Below are 16,786 nucleotides of genomic sequence, written 5' to 3' on the forward strand. Positions count from 1 at the left end.
TTCTACAGAAGTGTTCAGGGCACTTCAGAAATTCTTTCTTATTTTTTACAAGAGCTTATAAAACTTCCAAGACAGTGTCACAAAACAGCACAGTTTGTTCTTATTTCAGTAGCTTAGGCTTGCTACTTTTGTTTGTTAAATACATTTCTGAAATATTTAATTATGAATTCCATTAGGGCATTTTTTCTTACGGGACTTTTGCTGCTCCTGAAGTTTTTTCTCCAGTGGTGCTGCTGCTGTTTTAACTCAGCACATCTCAAGGATCCAAATTCTGTTTCAGACTAAATGGACCCATCAGCTCTTGTCATTAACACTATTAACAGAGCTAGGAGTTAATATTCCCCTGAACTAAAGTGAAACATTCTCTAAACAGCCAGTGCTTCCACCCAGGAGTGACAGAACTACCTCAAGTACCTTCTCATACACAAGAATCAAGTTTCAAATTTCAATGTGAATAACAATGTTTAAAGTTCTCCCAGGTACATTTTGGAGCACTGGTTTGCCTTCACTCTTCCTACCCTGGAAATAATAAAAAAGAGGCAGGTACAAGTTTACTGTTCTGTGTAGTTCTGCTCTCTACACAAAAGTAAATTGTGGGTTTGGGCCAGTGTTTGTGCCTTCAGCTTTCAAGGTTCCCAAGTCCTTTAAGTGCTGGACAGAAAGGACTCAGAATCTGTAACACAGAATTTGTTTATGTAAAAAAGCACAGCTGGGGAAGAGGTTCTAAGAACAACAGAATGGCTTTAAAATTTGGGTTTACAGTAATATTTACAGAATAAATTAAATTATCTTTAAGAATATTCTTAAATTACCTTTAAGAATATCACATTGAGTCCTCAGAGATTCAGAAAAGTTAACTTTTATTAACTAGTGCTTCTGTTTATGTGAACAAGAGACTTCTGTTCAAGATACTTTATGTAATTGTGGTGATAAATTCCTAGCTCTTTGATTTTCCCAGAATGTAAGCAAGATGGAAAGCAAAGGGCACCAAATTCCTTTGGAAATTTCCTACTTCCAGCAAAAGGCATTAAAATAAGCTCTTAGAAGTTTAATTAAGTTTTTAACTGGTTCATGTTTATTTTGCAATATAAGATGTCCTGTTAAAGAATTAATGAGATTACATACTTGAGAGGATTAAAAATATAAGCAACTTCTGAGAAGGTGATAATTTTATGATATATTTGTGTTTCAATAAAACAGTAAGTGAAGCAGTAGGTCTGGTCTAAATTTACAATCCAGTCAACTACCATAACCTAAATAACTGGTCCATACTGTTGTGTAAATACTGCCTCAGAAACTTTCATCAAATGCATTCAAATAGAAATACTGTCCCCACAATTGCTGAATGGGTATCATCATGGCATCATACTTAATGCAGCATTCCTCACTGGATAGAAAAATGTATTCCCTAATATTATTTATACATTCACCCTAAGAAAGAGCAGATTGTGAGATTTTTTTCCAGTGAATTGAGAGGATAACATTGCATTCAGATGGAACTAGGAAAACCAAAATACTTTCTTTTTTTTAAATTTTATTATCTACCACATTCTAAAGTTTCTCTTTTAACACTGATTAAAGGTTTTAGGGGGTTTTCCCCTTTGTTTCCCCATTATATGTGCAGTGTTGCTGTGTTTCTCCAAGCTGAGGGCTGAGACAGCCTCTGAGACTCTCAGAATAAACAGTGCTCCTAAAATTGCTGATGACATTTTTGTACCTGCATAAGAATTTCGAATACACTTCCAAATTCTGCAGCTTTTAATTACTTCACTTCCACCCACTGTCACACACTCAGTATTACAGACGTTCTGAAGTGCTCTTGTGGAAGTGAAGCATCTGAAAGTTCACCAGCTGCTCTCTCATGGCCAGTCCCAGCAGCCAGTAATACTCATCCTCACACAAACCCATAGGGAAAGCAGCACAATCCATAGGATTTCTATTAAAAGGCTAACCAGGGGGTGGCATCAACAAAACTTCAGTGTTCAGGGACATTTCTTAAACAAGGCACTTCAGAGATCTAAAGAAGTTTTGGTAACAGAAAGTGGTGAACAGAAATAATCACAGGCTAAAAAATCTTGGGTTTCTCTCACATGGAAACTCTATTTAAATCCCCAGCCACATTTAGCTCTCTCTTACCTAAATTTACACCAACAGCAAAGCTTTTGGTGCAAAAGAGAAAGCTTTGAGACAGCAGGACCATGTCTATAGGAAATACTTTGGCACATGGGTATGATGAAGGACAGGAGGTGTCACACTAGATGAAATCAGGGCCCTTGCAGTGAGGAGCAAATTATTTGTAATGAGGAGCACATTATAGAGGAGAGGGGCCTGAAATGAGTTCCAGCTCACAAACCATGCCCAACTGTGACCAAACAAGAAGTTACCCATCAGAAGTTTATGAAATAAAATTTCCTTTCAAAAATCATTAGGAAACAATTCTCTGCTCAGGTGAAAGGCCATTTTCCTACAATACCAGCAGCTCAATTCTATACAAATTTTTATTAGGTTTGATTTATGGTGTAATTAATAGCTTGGTCCAGTTTTAAAACAAAGTCAAAATGTCTCTTTTTCAAGGGACTTCTATGATTTAACTTTTGTAAACTGTAAAAATGAATAATATATTTGTCATGTTGATGTATATGATGTCCTCTTGTCCTGCTTTGCTCTGGTTGTAGTTATATAAACCAAAGTAGTTGAAGTACTGAAAACTGGGGTTTAAAAATTTTGCTTTCAAGCTGTTGAGGTTAATAATAGGCTTTTGCTGTGATAAATATGTTCCCAAGAATACAGTAATGTACACAATGAAAATTAAAAAGTGATATTTGAAATTATTAAATTGCAATCAAATAGCATAAGCTGGGTAGAATTTCCCATACAACAAAGAATCCCCAACTCCTAAAACCTCTTGGAATTAATAAAACATCAACAAAGCACTGCCAAATAGAAAATATTCTGCAAACTCTCAGTGTTACCATTCTAATGATTCTAATATCATTCTATATTAAAATTCTATATATAATTGATGTAACTATTGATAGTGCCCAAAATTGAAGTCTCTCAAAATCAATAAGGTTTGTAAAAGTAGGGAAATGATATTGCCACGGCATGCATGTCGAATTGTTTACTTTTCTTTATCCACAGATCATGAAGGAAGTTCGGAGAGCATTGTGCAATGCATCAGCTGATGACAGTAAACTCTTACTTCTCAGCGCAGTGGGAAGTGTATTCTGTAGTGGCCTAGATTACTCATATTTAATTGGCAGGTTATCCAATGACAGAAGAAAGGAAAGCACTAGGATTGCAGAAGCTATAAGGTGACCCAAGCTTACCTATGATCTCTAAATTATGAAATGCAGTGTGTGATTATAAAGATATTTATCAGGTCCAAAAATGTTGTATATTTAAATGTTGATTGCATTCCAATTATAGTCCTGCAAATTTGTTTAGTAAAAAGAAACTTGGACCTTTCCATATTAGAAAAGAAAGCACATTTATTCCAGTGCTAATATCCATAGGGATTTATTTTATTCTAATTCTCTATATTTAATATTTCAAATCATTCCTCTTAAATCAAATACAACTTTGTTGTTGTTTTTCCAAATTCAGTATTGCTTCATGTTCTAAAGTGGTTCCTGAAAGGCAGATCTTTTACTTGTTTTAATGTTCATCATTTTAATTAATTTCAGTCCAAATGGGAATCCATGGCTTATATTCTGTTGAAATAGCAGTCTGCCACTGTATTTCAGAACCTTACTAGAAGGGTCTCCACTCTTCTTCTTAAATTTAAATTTCTTAATATATATGTAAATGTAATTTTATTTTTGTAACTAAAATGCAACTTTCCTTATATATATATATCACATCACCTTAATAGAATTCCAGGGTTTATGACATGCAGTCTGCAAATCAATCTGCACAACACATCACCAAATGTTCCATTATCCACTAGGCAGATTTTCCAGTATAAATCAATATTATTCCACTAAAGCCAATGGTATTTCACCAGGAGACAATTTGGTCCTTTCCCCCCCCTCCATTTTCTACAAATAAATATTGTTCTGAGAGCTTTAGAACTTTATGCAACAATACTATGAAGGAAAATTAAAGAATTTTTTACAAGATATGTCTACTTGGGATTTATTAGTATAATGTAAGATCAGGTTTAGATATTACACAAAGTATATTAACCACCAATTATCTTGGTTACAACTACTGCAGATCAGCTTGGATTCCAGGTTTAAAAATTGTGAAATTCTCAAAGTAGCAATTATTTTGAAAGACTTTAAAAGATACTTCTTAAATGTAGTAAGTTACAAGCTGTTTATAAGACCCTAAATATGCTCAAATATCATGGAGTGATATTTTTTAAAAGAGAAACCCTTTGAAGGACACAGTCTAAGTTTATTTTTTAAATGTGAGGGGTTTTAGCCAATGTAGAACAAAAAAAAAAAAGTGAGGGTAGAAAATCACAATTCTTGTTTGAAAACACAGGCACACTCACCACCCACCAAAAGATACAAATTTAATATTATTGTAAAAATTGTGCAGTTTGGTGTTTTCATATAAGTTTACATTTATTTGCATACATCTAATATACAGGTGTACTTATCAATCCAACATTTAAATAAGTATAAGCCAGACTGTGATACTCAGTTTTTCCACCCTTGGACTCCCAGAACACTCTTGAAATACTGGTACAATGTACTGCTTGTACCTTGTCAAGAATGTCGGCTTCAGGCCCACTGAAAATAGATTTTTATTGTACTTCTGGAAACAATACCCCACGTTTTCCATTTAGCACTCTCTGTGCTTTCTGTGAACAAAGGACTCAGCTCATGGAAAATAAACTGTAATAAGAGAAGAAAAAATGTCCATTGCTTTTTTCAGTGGTTTCAATGTCCTAAAATACAGCCATGGATCTCTGCCTCTGCTGCTTTACATCAAGTTAGACTTGGATCAAAGTGAAACTGAAGTCTTGGTTACCATGTGTTTCCACTTTCCAAGCGTGGCTCTCCCGTACTGGTCACAAGTTACAGCTGAAGTTTCAATCCCTATCAAGTCTCCTCTCCCATGAATGCATCAGTCATTGGTGCTGTGCCTCAGCCACTGGGGTTGGCAGTGAATGGATGTGCAGCACTGCAGCTCCATCCCAGATCCATCCCAGACCCAGCAGTGAGCTGCCACCATCCACACGCTGTCCTGGAGCAGGGAGAAGGCAGAGAGGCTGCACAGTGTGGCCTCCACGCTCATGGAAGGCATTCCCACACTGGGCTCACACCACCAGCTGGGCAGCGCTGTGGGACCTGAGCCACAACATTCTGGGTGTGCTCAGAAGAAAACAGACAAGGACAAATTTACTTGCTCAGCTTCTTTACAGCCCTGGATGTAAAGCCTACAAGCCCTGATCAGCAGCAAGAGCCTGGAAGAGTGCAGAGGTGTCTGAGCATCCCAGCATGTATTCCATGGTCAGCCTCCCAGATATGCTCTAGCAAATCCAGAAGCCTCCTGCAGACACGTTTTCCTGTATTTAAGTATCTGGATCTACTGTGCAACAACAGCTATAATGTGAAATCCTTTTCAAAGACTGCTTTGAATTGAAACAAGGATCCTGTAGCCCAGAAACTCCCTGGGTGAACTTATGGTTTGGAGACAAGGAAATGTGCCAGGTTCAGGGTACAGAGACAACCCACTGAAACAAGGCACCAAACAGGAAACAAAGATAAATGGAATGCTGGTCACTGCAGCTTCTGGAGACCAAAGGCAGGCATTTGTTCCCCTCATCATCTCCCAGTACTGTAGCCTTCCACTCCATCCTAGAGGTAGCATGTTCCATACCCATCCATTTTACCATCCTCTGTGCTCCCCATTCTTCCCTCACGACAGAGGCTCGCTGTGCCTTCTCAATGTTGTGTTCCACTCTCTCCAGGTCCTCTCTTCCTTGCTCACTCATCTGAAGACTTCTTCAACTCTTCCCCTCCATTAATGTGTTCTGCTTTGTTCTTCTTCCACATTATGTTTCCTCTCCACATCCCAAATTGCCTTTCCATATTCACTTCCAATCCCGTTTATCACCATGCTTCCTGCTTTTCTCCACAACACTGGTTTTATCTGCCTCCACAGGGTCCTCAGATTTACTGCCACAATTTATCCTTGGTTTGCTTTCTTTTTACCTATCATTCATCACATCCCTATTCACAACTGCAGTCCTGTCTGAAAGACTTACGTAACTACTGAGGTTCTCAAAATTCTGGAATTAATGAGGTGCAGTGATCCACAGTCACTGCTCAGTCATAAACAACCAAAGAAATAATGAGATAAGGGAACAGCATTGTATCTGCAACAAAAACTAATCACAACTCTCCTTAACCCTGCTCTCCTCTAGACAGAAATGGTCTTGAACAGACAAAAACCATGTTCCTTATTTCACTCTCTTTGTCTTGACAGTGATCTCCTGGTTTACTGCTGTGAAGAGAGCTGCATCAATTCTCTATTTTCCCATGGTCCTCCTTACTAGAGGACTTCAAAAACAGAATGTATTAATTGAAAATTTAATGCTGGGTCATCTCATACTCTTTGTCCTCATGTAAAACACAGCCAGTGCCCCTGCACTTCAGCCCAGTTGCCACATGTGCTCTCTAACATGCAAGGCCCACCTGTGCTCAGGTACAGAGGCCTGGATCCTTTTGACCTCAGTGGGAGAGCAGCAACTCATCAAGGGCACATTTGACAAAATGTTCTTTCCTAAAATCTGTCAGCAAAGATGCACTCTGGATCTAATAAATAGCCAGTGCAGGGACAGAATCTCCTCTTTTGCTTGGAATTTGATTTATCCATGTCTTTTTTCTAAAGTAACTGAGCATCTCATTTGCCTCCATATACCTGCTGTGCACTGAGCTGCTGAAGCCCATCATTTGCCCACAATTACACTCTTGCTTTTTCCTAATTGATGTAAAGGCCGTTCCATTCAACAGATGTCTTTCCACAGCTGCTGGTAGGTAGCTTATTTAAAAGATCTCCTCATTGCACAGAATTCAACATATTCTAGTTCATTCATCCAGATGAATCCAATGACATTTAACTTCCCTGTAATTTCTCATCACATTACTGGCGTAGTCAGGCAAGGGCATCTGCTGTGTAACGGCTTTGCTGAAGATTTTTGCAATGAAGATCCAACTGAAGATCACTCATCGTGTTCAGACTTTCTCTGACTCCTCTTTAAATGTCTTGTTCTTTCTGCTGGTGCCATAAACATTACAATCTCCCAATTCACTGATGGGACTTGCAGTAACCTTTGACACAGGATCTTAGGAAAACTTTTTGAAAAAAATTTAAAAATCAGACTGTTATATTTCATCAGTAGCCAAGCAAGCTCCATCCCAGCCACTGGGGAGCAAACCAAGAAGTGCTGTGTGTTCAAACTCAAGAGTTACTGGTCCAGAAGCAAAACTAACCCAACCAAACCTCCAAACCTTCCTGCAAAAAGTATCACACTCAGTGCAATCCACTTAATCAGACCATATACAACATACACAAAACTATGCAATAGCCCAGGTACTCAGAAAGATTAAATAACTAAAAATAAGTAGACTTTTCCATGTGCAAACTAGAAAGTATCTTGCAGTTCTCACCTCATAAAACTGGGCATTTGTTGTGTTCTTCTGTGGTTCTAATTTGTTTTCAGATTAAGTACTTTAAACTTAGATATTTATGTGTTACTTCTGTATTCAAGATCTTTCTTTTATTTTTTATTTTAGGGATTTTGTAAAAGCTTTTATTCAATTTAAGAAGCCAATTGTGGTTGCTATCAACGGCCCTGCTCTGGGGTTAGGAGCTTCTATTTTACCACTCTGTGATATCGTTTGGGCAAGTGAGAAGGCTTGGTTTCAGACACCATATGCAACAATCCGACTCACTCCAGCTGGCTGCTCATCATACACATTCCCACAAATTCTGGGTGTTGCACTGGTAAGGTTTTCCACCTCAAATTGCTGAAGAACCTTTCATAAATTCCTGATCTTCTTTGTCTCTTTAAAAAGTAAACAATTTTCTTAATTGTCTTTAACGGAAATTAAAATTGTGGAAAGTTCATCTAATCACTACCAACTTCTTATCATGAAATAATCTTGGAATTCAATATACAACACCTGCTGTACAAAAGAAAGATTGGAAAAGCAGATTGACAACATCATGGTAGAAAAATGAAGAAATACATTAGCAGAATAACCTTGCAGAGTAGTTGTCTGCATCATGTTAGGAGTGGGCAGTAATACAGGCAGATACTGCTCTCTGCTCTTTAAAGATAATCCACAATGATTCCAGTAAGACTGCTTAGCTTTTACCAGTATAATAAATCAGAATTTGTCTCACAGATATTTCCTACTGGGTTCCATGACTCTCCACACAGTATCACTGATAGTTACTCTTGTAAGATCAGCAATACAGATTCACCATGCATGCCAGCACATTTCTCTTAAATTAAACCCATGCTGTGTTCTGGCCACCTGCACAATCCTTAAATAGCTACTGAAACTCCTTTTAAAGTATTTTGCAGTATGGAAAGATACAGAAGAACATTTGTAATTTAATCGTAAAAATAGCAGGCAAGTATGAGAAAAATTGGAAGGGAATTATAACCCAAGATTACCAGAGTCTTTTGGTTTCACAGGCAAATGAAATGTTGTTCTGTGGGAGAAAGCTGACAGCACAGGAAGCCTGCAGCAGAGGACTGGTGTCACAAGTATTTTGGCCAACAACATTTAGCCAAGAAGTGATGCTACGAGTGAAAGAAATGGCATCCTGCAGTGCAGTGGTAAGAAATCAAAGTCCCTCATTAAATTTCACAGACATTTCACAGAGGTAAGGTGTGCTCCCAAGGCTTGTCACATGTGGGACCTCAGTTTCCACAAGCATACCTGTGAAAGAAGGCTGACATCAGAAAACCTGGATAGGAATCAGTGAGCTCATGGAGTCTCTCATTTTTCAGGGATCAGGATGGGAGAAGTTATTTCCTTTCACAATATTGGCATTTATTCAATGAATGGCACCTCCTTGCCCCAGATTTTGAAAGGGGATTTTAGCACAGGTTTCCTGCATGAAGGTGTAACAGTCTGAAACTCTACAACTGTACTGGGAAACCTGTAAGAAAACAGATTTGCCCTTCACTTTGTCCTGGCCTACAGGACAGCATTTCAGCTGAATCTGCCTTCTTTCTGCACCTGCACTGCTGGTGCAGAATGTTCCAGACAGAAGGGTAGGATAGTGCCAGCTAAGCTCTGCTGTGAAGGAGAGGTGAGATCCAGACAAGGGAGATTTGAACACATTCTGGTCACAGTGTATTATAACTTTCCTTTTGTGTACACAAAAGTTGAAAGAAAATCCTTTCCTGTCTTTCTAGAGGTTTTTCCCTTCAGGCAGATGTACTCCTATTCTGGGCACATCCTTGTTTAAAAACATGCAGTGAAGAAAGTGATACTGGCTGCAATAAAACTGCAGTAATTAAAGTGAAAACTGTTACAGTTTCTTGCTGTATTTCCTATGTCTGAAACTGTCTCAGCATCCCTCAGTTTCACTGAAAAGATCTGCTGTAAAAGGAGGTAGAGACACAAGAGAATTTTAATTAAACGAAGTGTAGATTAGATCTCACAGAAGACATTGAATGAAACTCTCTGGAAATGTAGCAGAATTTTATTTGATGATGCTGATATAATGTGTATTATTTGAGTAGAGAAAACCTCTGGGCTTTACTGTGAATTCTTCCTTCCCTCACTGCTATTGGCTGTCCATGAAATTTTCTCAAGACGCCTTGGAAAGACCGGTGCTGACTTGTGGACAAAGATAAACCTTCAAAGACTTGTTCACAAACAGACCACAAAAAATGCACAGGGCCCTTGATTTGCTACTAACACCATTTACTTGAGCTGAAAACAAATACTACTTTGCAATAGCAGTGTTGAAACCCACAACATGTAGGAACTGGGCTTAACATGAAGGTCTGGACAAAGCTGAATGAAGAGAATGCACCTCCCTTCCCACAGAACATTGTGTTAGTTATATTAAATCTCCTGTCCTCAGCAAATCAGTAATGTAGGAATTATTATTGGGTTTGTTTGACCAGTTCATTTCCTTGTGAGATACAGACTGGTGTTGTGCATTTCAAAACTAATTTAAAGGAATCAATCTCAATGTGTTTAAAAATGGGTCTGGGAGAAAGGAGCTGAACTATGGGAGCAACCATGGACCTGCAGTTTGTGCCTTTCAGAACTTGCAACAATTACTAAGAGCTTGAGGTTGGGCTTTCTATTGCAAAGATCTCAGGTGATCTGATGTATCTGCCAAGTAAATCTCACTCCAGAACACAGTCAGAGGATGCTTGTTTTGCTTAGCACAAATCTTCTACAAACTATTTAACTTCTATAAAAATGTAAGCAGATAGACTTAAAAGGGGATTTGCAGTAAAGGCCCTTTCCTATTAATTTCTGTATTGATAAGGAAATAATACATGAGGGAAAATTCTCAAAGATAATGGACATCCACATTTGGGTTTCCAACATGTCTACCCTTAAAGGCCACCTTCCAGAAAACAGGTAGCCAGTATATTGTCCCTCACACATTTTCATTTCAATGTGAGGGAGTTCAGCTCCTTGTGCTTCATGGCAGACTTTCAATAAACTAAGGTACTTTAGAATCCCTCATTCTTTTAAAAACCTGGCACTAACCCATCAACCTCAATTCTTAAAGATGCTGACTATCAGCAAGTGGAGTTGTGGCTAGAAATCAAATGTAATTTCTGTGCCCAGAGGAGTTATTTAGATCGTAAAACAGAGTCAGTATAAAAATGCTGGTCATGCCAGTATCCATAGTAATTTTTTCAGATTCAGAATAAAATACTGAGTTGTATCTTGGCTTTAGGTGTTGGAAGAGTCCAAATGTCTCGTGCGGAGCTTCCTGAAATCTGGACTTGAAGAGGTGAACGAGAAGGAGTGTCAGATGTTAAAACAGCTGTGGAGTTCTTCCAAAGGACTGGATTCATTATTCAGCTACTTGCAAGACAAAATTTATGAAGTCTGATATCTTGGCCTAACTTAAAGAGAAATTGCTCCAGTTGTGACCAGAGTCAGACATGACCATGTTTGAGAAGCAGAGGCAATGCATCAGTGAGGAATTTGTGACAGTGATCCCAATGCCTGTGGCTGTGTGAGCTGCACAGCTGCTCGTAGCTGGTTTGATTTTGTGTAACCAAGACGTGGGCAGGCGTTCAGTGCACGTAACCTGTGCAGAGGCTGCATCTTTCACATTGCTCATCCACATCCAACTCTACATTCCATGTGCTGAGAAGCACCACTGAGGCCCAGCAAGGCTCACCCCCCTGTAAGGGTTTCTTTTGTCTGTCCTTCTTAACTTATTCTTGCTGTTGCAGCACACCAGGGCTGACACAGAGGGCTCAGTCTAAAATCCAGGTCAGCACGACCTTTGGTAGACCCAAAAACCATACATTAGAAATATGTTAATTATTTTTTTCTAAGTTCTAACAGTTTAATGGAAAAATCTGATAATTTATCTGTATAATATGTAAAGTTAGTTTACAAAAACTTCTAGAATTTTTTTCTTTGTTAAATTTATTTAACTTATTTATTTTGTGTTCATATTCAGCTGTTTATTGATCACAGATCTTATTTTCATATTACCCTTTTGACTGAATTAAAGGTATCACATGAGAATGCAAACACATTTTTAGCAGCAAACTGAGTAGAAAAATAAAGAATATATAGAAACCCCACAGAATATTGTGGGCAGTAAATGAAACAGCCACGTGCATGCTCCTCTATGTGTAAAACTGTACAAAAAATGTATGAAAATAGATTCATTTGCCAGGGTTAAGAGAAAAAAAAGTGGGTTCTGACATAGTGAGTCCCCCTTAAGTCTCTCTTCACTTTCTGCCTTCTTGAGGAGCACTGAAGGGCTCACCAACCAGATGCTTTATTTAAGTTTACTATACTCCTGTTAGCCGATAGCAGTAACAGGGTGAGTGGTGCCCTTGTGTGGCATCGTACCATTTTTCAGGTTTGAACACCCCTTATGGTCTGAAGTCTAAAAGCAAATCCTTATGAGCCTTAGTCTAGCTGCCTGATTCCTCAGGTGTGAGATAATTTCTGCTCTGGAGGCCTTTGGGTGTGGGCCAGCAGTTTATACAAGGTGCTAGGCATTGAACTCAGTGGAGGCAGAGGTTTTGTTTTGCTTTTCCCAGCTCTCCACATCTGGCCACCCCAGCACCTGTTACAAGAACTTATGGCTATCCATAAAAGCAGTCCACAATAAAGAAGGAAAATCCAATCTGCTCTTTTGGAATGTGATCCTAGTACTGTTCAGTGACACTGACAGACTTCTGAACACTGGATGTCTCTCAGTTCTTTCCTGCCATGGGCAGTTTGTGTGGAAAGGACAGGAGCATGCTCTGAGACTTCACCTGCCATTGTAGTACGCCCAAATTGAAACCTCTTGAAGCAGAAGCTTTGCACATTTGTTTGCTTTGTAATTTGTGCACTTGCTCTCCACCCTTGAACTCAGTGACTTATGATTTAAACCTCTGCAAATGAGGCTGCTCAGCTTTCTCCCTCTTAGCATTTCCATAAAGAGTTTCAACAAAGCCTTTGTAAAGTTAACAAACAGGTGATTACAGTAAACAGTAGCCTTCAACATATTAATGTAACATTTCTTTTTCCACAAATAATTAGAAGTGCTGTTTTTATGCCCTAATTGTACCACTGAATTTTAAGGAAATCATTACTCTAAATGCAGAAGTTCTCATGGCAATTCTTCATGAAAAAGACAGAATCTGGCTTCTAATTAAGTTCTTCTGTTAAAAATGTTTTTTAAAAGCAACTTATTAGCTTATTTTAAAATGACTGAAAGAGAACTCTTTCAATAACTATTTGAAATGATGGGTGCACCACTTGTTTTATACCAACTTGTTTTTGTCCACAACTTGCCAGCAGCACCATTGTGGCATGTTGGATTGATGTCCTGGGCTCCCAGCAGGGCAGGTGCACACGGAGTCACCTGGAAAAGAGGGGTTACCCTAGTGAAAACCACACACACACACACACACACGAGTTTGCACAATCAGGCCTCCAGCAGACACCTTCAGAAAAAGAAAAAAAGGCAATGGAAAGTACCATGATTCCTCAATTTCCTTTATTTCCTTTACTCCCGTCCAGAGAGCCATAACTCCTAGTCATGTGTTAATAAGATTTTAGGAAGTTTATTTCAATACTATGCTTAGTTTTTGTAGATAAATATAGCAAGATTGCTCAGCAATGTGAAGGAATGCGTTCTGAAAGAGATTTGCAAACAGAAAAGAATCTTACGTTGTTTGATCTTTTAAACTGCACCATTTCATCTGAATTTTCAGATATCTGTATCTTAGCATTTTTTATGACAAAGGAATGGTTGAAATACATTTTCTATAATTATTTTTCCATTAAAGCAAGCGCTAACCATAGTTAACATTTTTAATTATTCATATCTATACAGTTACAATCTAGTTTTCATGGAATCTATTTTCCCTTCAAAAAAGAGTAATAACAATGTTGAAAGCTTCTTTTCCAGTATTTAAACATCAGAATCTAAATTTTCTCTTGTGTTTCTATCCTTACTAGGTATTCAGATATCTAGATGTACTGTACATATTAGTCTGGGTACCTTTACTAATATTCACAGTATTTAAGATTAAAAATGCAATTTGTTGTTTAAGTATGTTATTTTATTCTTGTGTAAATTGTTTTGTACAATCTTTAAAATTCTACAGTTTTGCATTTGTAGATATTAAAGGTAAGCGATTTATTTTGTGTTGTCCTGCATGTATATTTTTGCTGTAGATAAGTGTTGCTTAGTTTACTATTTCAGTACATTTCTGTTTAAATAAATAAGCTTACAAACTTTAATACAGTATATATTTTCAAAATATAAACTTTTATATTTCTGTGGTAGGTTAGGGTATGCGTTTTAGGCAATCTTTTTCACTACTATGAACTGTTCTTTTAATCTATAATATAATGGTTTTGTGCCAATAGTTTTTCATTAGAATAAAATGCTCTTTTAATGTTAGGGATGAACAAACAGTTTTGGTTGGGGTTTGTTTTATTTTTGGTTTTGGGTTTTTTAATTATTTTGCCAGCCTTTACAGTTTTAAATATAATTTATAAATGCATTGCATTTGTGAATAAGCCTTACCATTAGGTACAAGAAATCTTTAAAGCTGCATAATTGCTTGTGCAGCACTAAGGACTTCCCCAAATAATTGCTGTAAGAAAGTTAGCAAATCAGAGTACAGGGCCTTAAGTTTTTCTTGTGAAAAGGATAATACGGGTTGTTTCTTTTGAACAACATAGGTAGACTTGTCAGCATGGGCTTTGTTATATATAAACTGTGCATTTGTGCTCCCAACCATGGTAGTTTAATCTCAGGCTTTGTGTGGCTGGGTCTATAAAAGTCAAATCTGGCTAAAGCCAGCACTCTTTAGGAGACACTAAAGAAGTTTACATAAGAGACTTATAGACAATCTTATCATAGTACATTTGGGTACTCGCTATCCTCGACGTGTTATCTGTGTCTGCCCAATTAACCGTATGTTTTAAGCCATATTAAATCTCTTTACTGCTACTTTAAATACTACACTGAAAGTCAGTCACTAGCTTGCTTGCTCACAGACAGGATTTCGATTTTTAGTGAATAAAAATGTTATGCCTTCCATAAAAAACAAAGGACCAAAGAATTGCATTATTCTAATCAAGCATTAGTTCCTTGCCAGTGAACTAGTTTGACATTTGTACCGAAGATCAAACAGTCTCTTTCTGCTTCAAAACTGCATCCTCATCCATGTCAGGTGTAAGGGGGAAAGATGTATCCACTGAGCTATTGGGAAAGGAGTGATGTTCAGCTGGGATGGCATGTCTATTGGTAAGGCTTATTACCAAACCTCTGAGATGAAGCAAAGAACCAAAAATTCACAAGTTATGTCAATGTAAATTTATTTTCAGAACTTGCACAAATAATTAATTGTAGAACTTTGCAAATTAGGCCCTTAAGTTATTTTGTCAGAATGCCATGGAACAGACTAAAACAGTTTCTAATATTTGTAATGATGAGTACATATTATAATATTATAAGGGTACAGGCACCCCTATATCACAGTGTTGTAAATATTTTCTGAAACTGGTACAGTACTGAGGGACTTGTATCTTCTGATATATCAAATATTGACTGTCTAGATCAAATTGTACACAATTTATTTGTTGATGGTCCTGTAACTAGTGTATGGACACATTTCTGGGTGCCTTAGAAGTTGTATTTTTCATGTGTGTTAATATGCAGTATTTATACATTGTGAGAAGCTGCTTTGAATAAAAACAATGAAACTTCATTTCACTGCAGTGATTTTCAGTTTTACATAATCAGAATGAATGTGGTAAGTGGTAGCCATTGTATATGATAATGCTATTCACAGCCTCCTGCCCTTCCAAAGAGACCAGGCACACAGTGGGCTTTTCAAAAGAAAATGAATTTTTTTTCAAATGGCAAAACCCAGGGCACTGAGAGACACTGCATGAAGAACTCTCTGAATCAATTATGATCCATTTCAATTACCATTTCTTGATCAAGTCCAAGAAAACCAGCAAGAACTGTCTCACAAAAGCACTTCTAGGACACCATTACCACGTCACATCCTTGGTATGTGCACAGCACCTAAAGCATTCCTGCCCAGACCCAGCTGCTCCAGGCAGGATTTTGGCTCGACGTGAGGGATTTGATTTTGAAGTGGTGTTTGCCAGACTCAGCCCCAGCCTGGTGCAGGAGGTGGATCAGCCTGTGGGCCCCCATGGCTCCAGACAAAACTCCTGCCAGGGGCTCTTGTGTTCCAGGGGATTCTTTGCCCACAGCATCCACAAATGCTGTTTGCAATCATGGATCTCCTGTGATGAGTAACTGTAAATTACTGCTGCCTGGGGCAGAAAATGAAGGATATTTTTACAGAGAGCCAGGGTTAGACAACCCAGTTATCCAACAAGGTCTGAAAAAATTACCTACACTCCACTCAAAGGAAACAATTAGTTCTGGCAATTATTGGGTTGGCTTTAAAGGCACTGCTAGTAAAAAACTGTGGTCAGCTATTTGGAGCAGAGGATTGAGCAGTTTAGTCTTGCTTCACTATCAACAAATCCAATTATTTATTACAGTGACTCTTGTCAGGAATTAATGTAGCATCCAATGGACTGTGAGCAACATGCACGTGATGAACAGGGTGTGACACCTTTCCTGTCTAACAGTTTTATTGATAAGTTTGGTTTAGTTTTGACACAAATTGTCAACATGTGAATTTAATTTTACATAACTCATTTTTAAAAGAAAACAAAATTCTTTAAAATTAAAAACTTCATCCAAATATTTGGAGAAGGGGGGTTTCAAGCTTTTTCAAATGTCAATCCTTGTTGCAGCAAATTAATAGACAAATTACATGAAAGAGGAATCTTTTAAGTAGAAATAAAGAAGTAATTGCATGTATAAAAGAACAGGAAGGTATTAATCCCAATTAAGGTATAAAAACAGGTCAAAGTTCTGCATACACCAAGATGTGCCACTTCTCATTTTGAATAACAGAAATAATATTGCATAGGGCAAGAACAAGGAGAGGAAATGATAGCATGTGAAAAAACCAGAAAGACCATTTTAAACACTGGAGGAGTTCAAAGCAAAACAATTGTCAGAAGCTGGACTAGGGGACAGTTTGGTT

General features: G+C 37.8%; 1 protein-coding gene and 1 long non-coding RNA gene across 2 annotated transcripts in view; one reads left to right on the plus strand and one right to left on the minus strand.

Annotated features, from left to right (window-relative positions):
- Positions 1-15,418, plus strand: part of CDYL2 (chromodomain Y like 2) — a 60,184-nt gene extending 44,766 nt beyond the window's left edge. Inside the window, exons 4-7 of the mRNA XM_063168068.1 lie at positions 3,142-3,314; positions 7,755-7,965; positions 8,666-8,809; positions 10,909-15,418. Coding sequence (XP_063024138.1) covers positions 3,142-3,314; positions 7,755-7,965; positions 8,666-8,809; positions 10,909-11,067 — 687 coding nt within the window. The 3' untranslated portion in view covers positions 11,068-15,418. The remainder of the gene's footprint in view (positions 1-3,141; positions 3,315-7,754; positions 7,966-8,665; positions 8,810-10,908) is intronic.
- Positions 1-16,786, minus strand: part of LOC134424354 (uncharacterized) — a 51,778-nt gene that overhangs the window by 1,171 nt on the left and 33,821 nt on the right. The gene's annotated exons all lie outside the window — the stretch shown is intronic.

The sequence above is a fragment of the Melospiza melodia genome, chromosome 13, assembly GCF_035770615.1.
Source record: "Melospiza melodia melodia isolate bMelMel2 chromosome 13, bMelMel2.pri, whole genome shotgun sequence".
NCBI classification, from domain to species: domain Eukaryota; kingdom Metazoa; phylum Chordata; class Aves; order Passeriformes; family Passerellidae; genus Melospiza; species Melospiza melodia.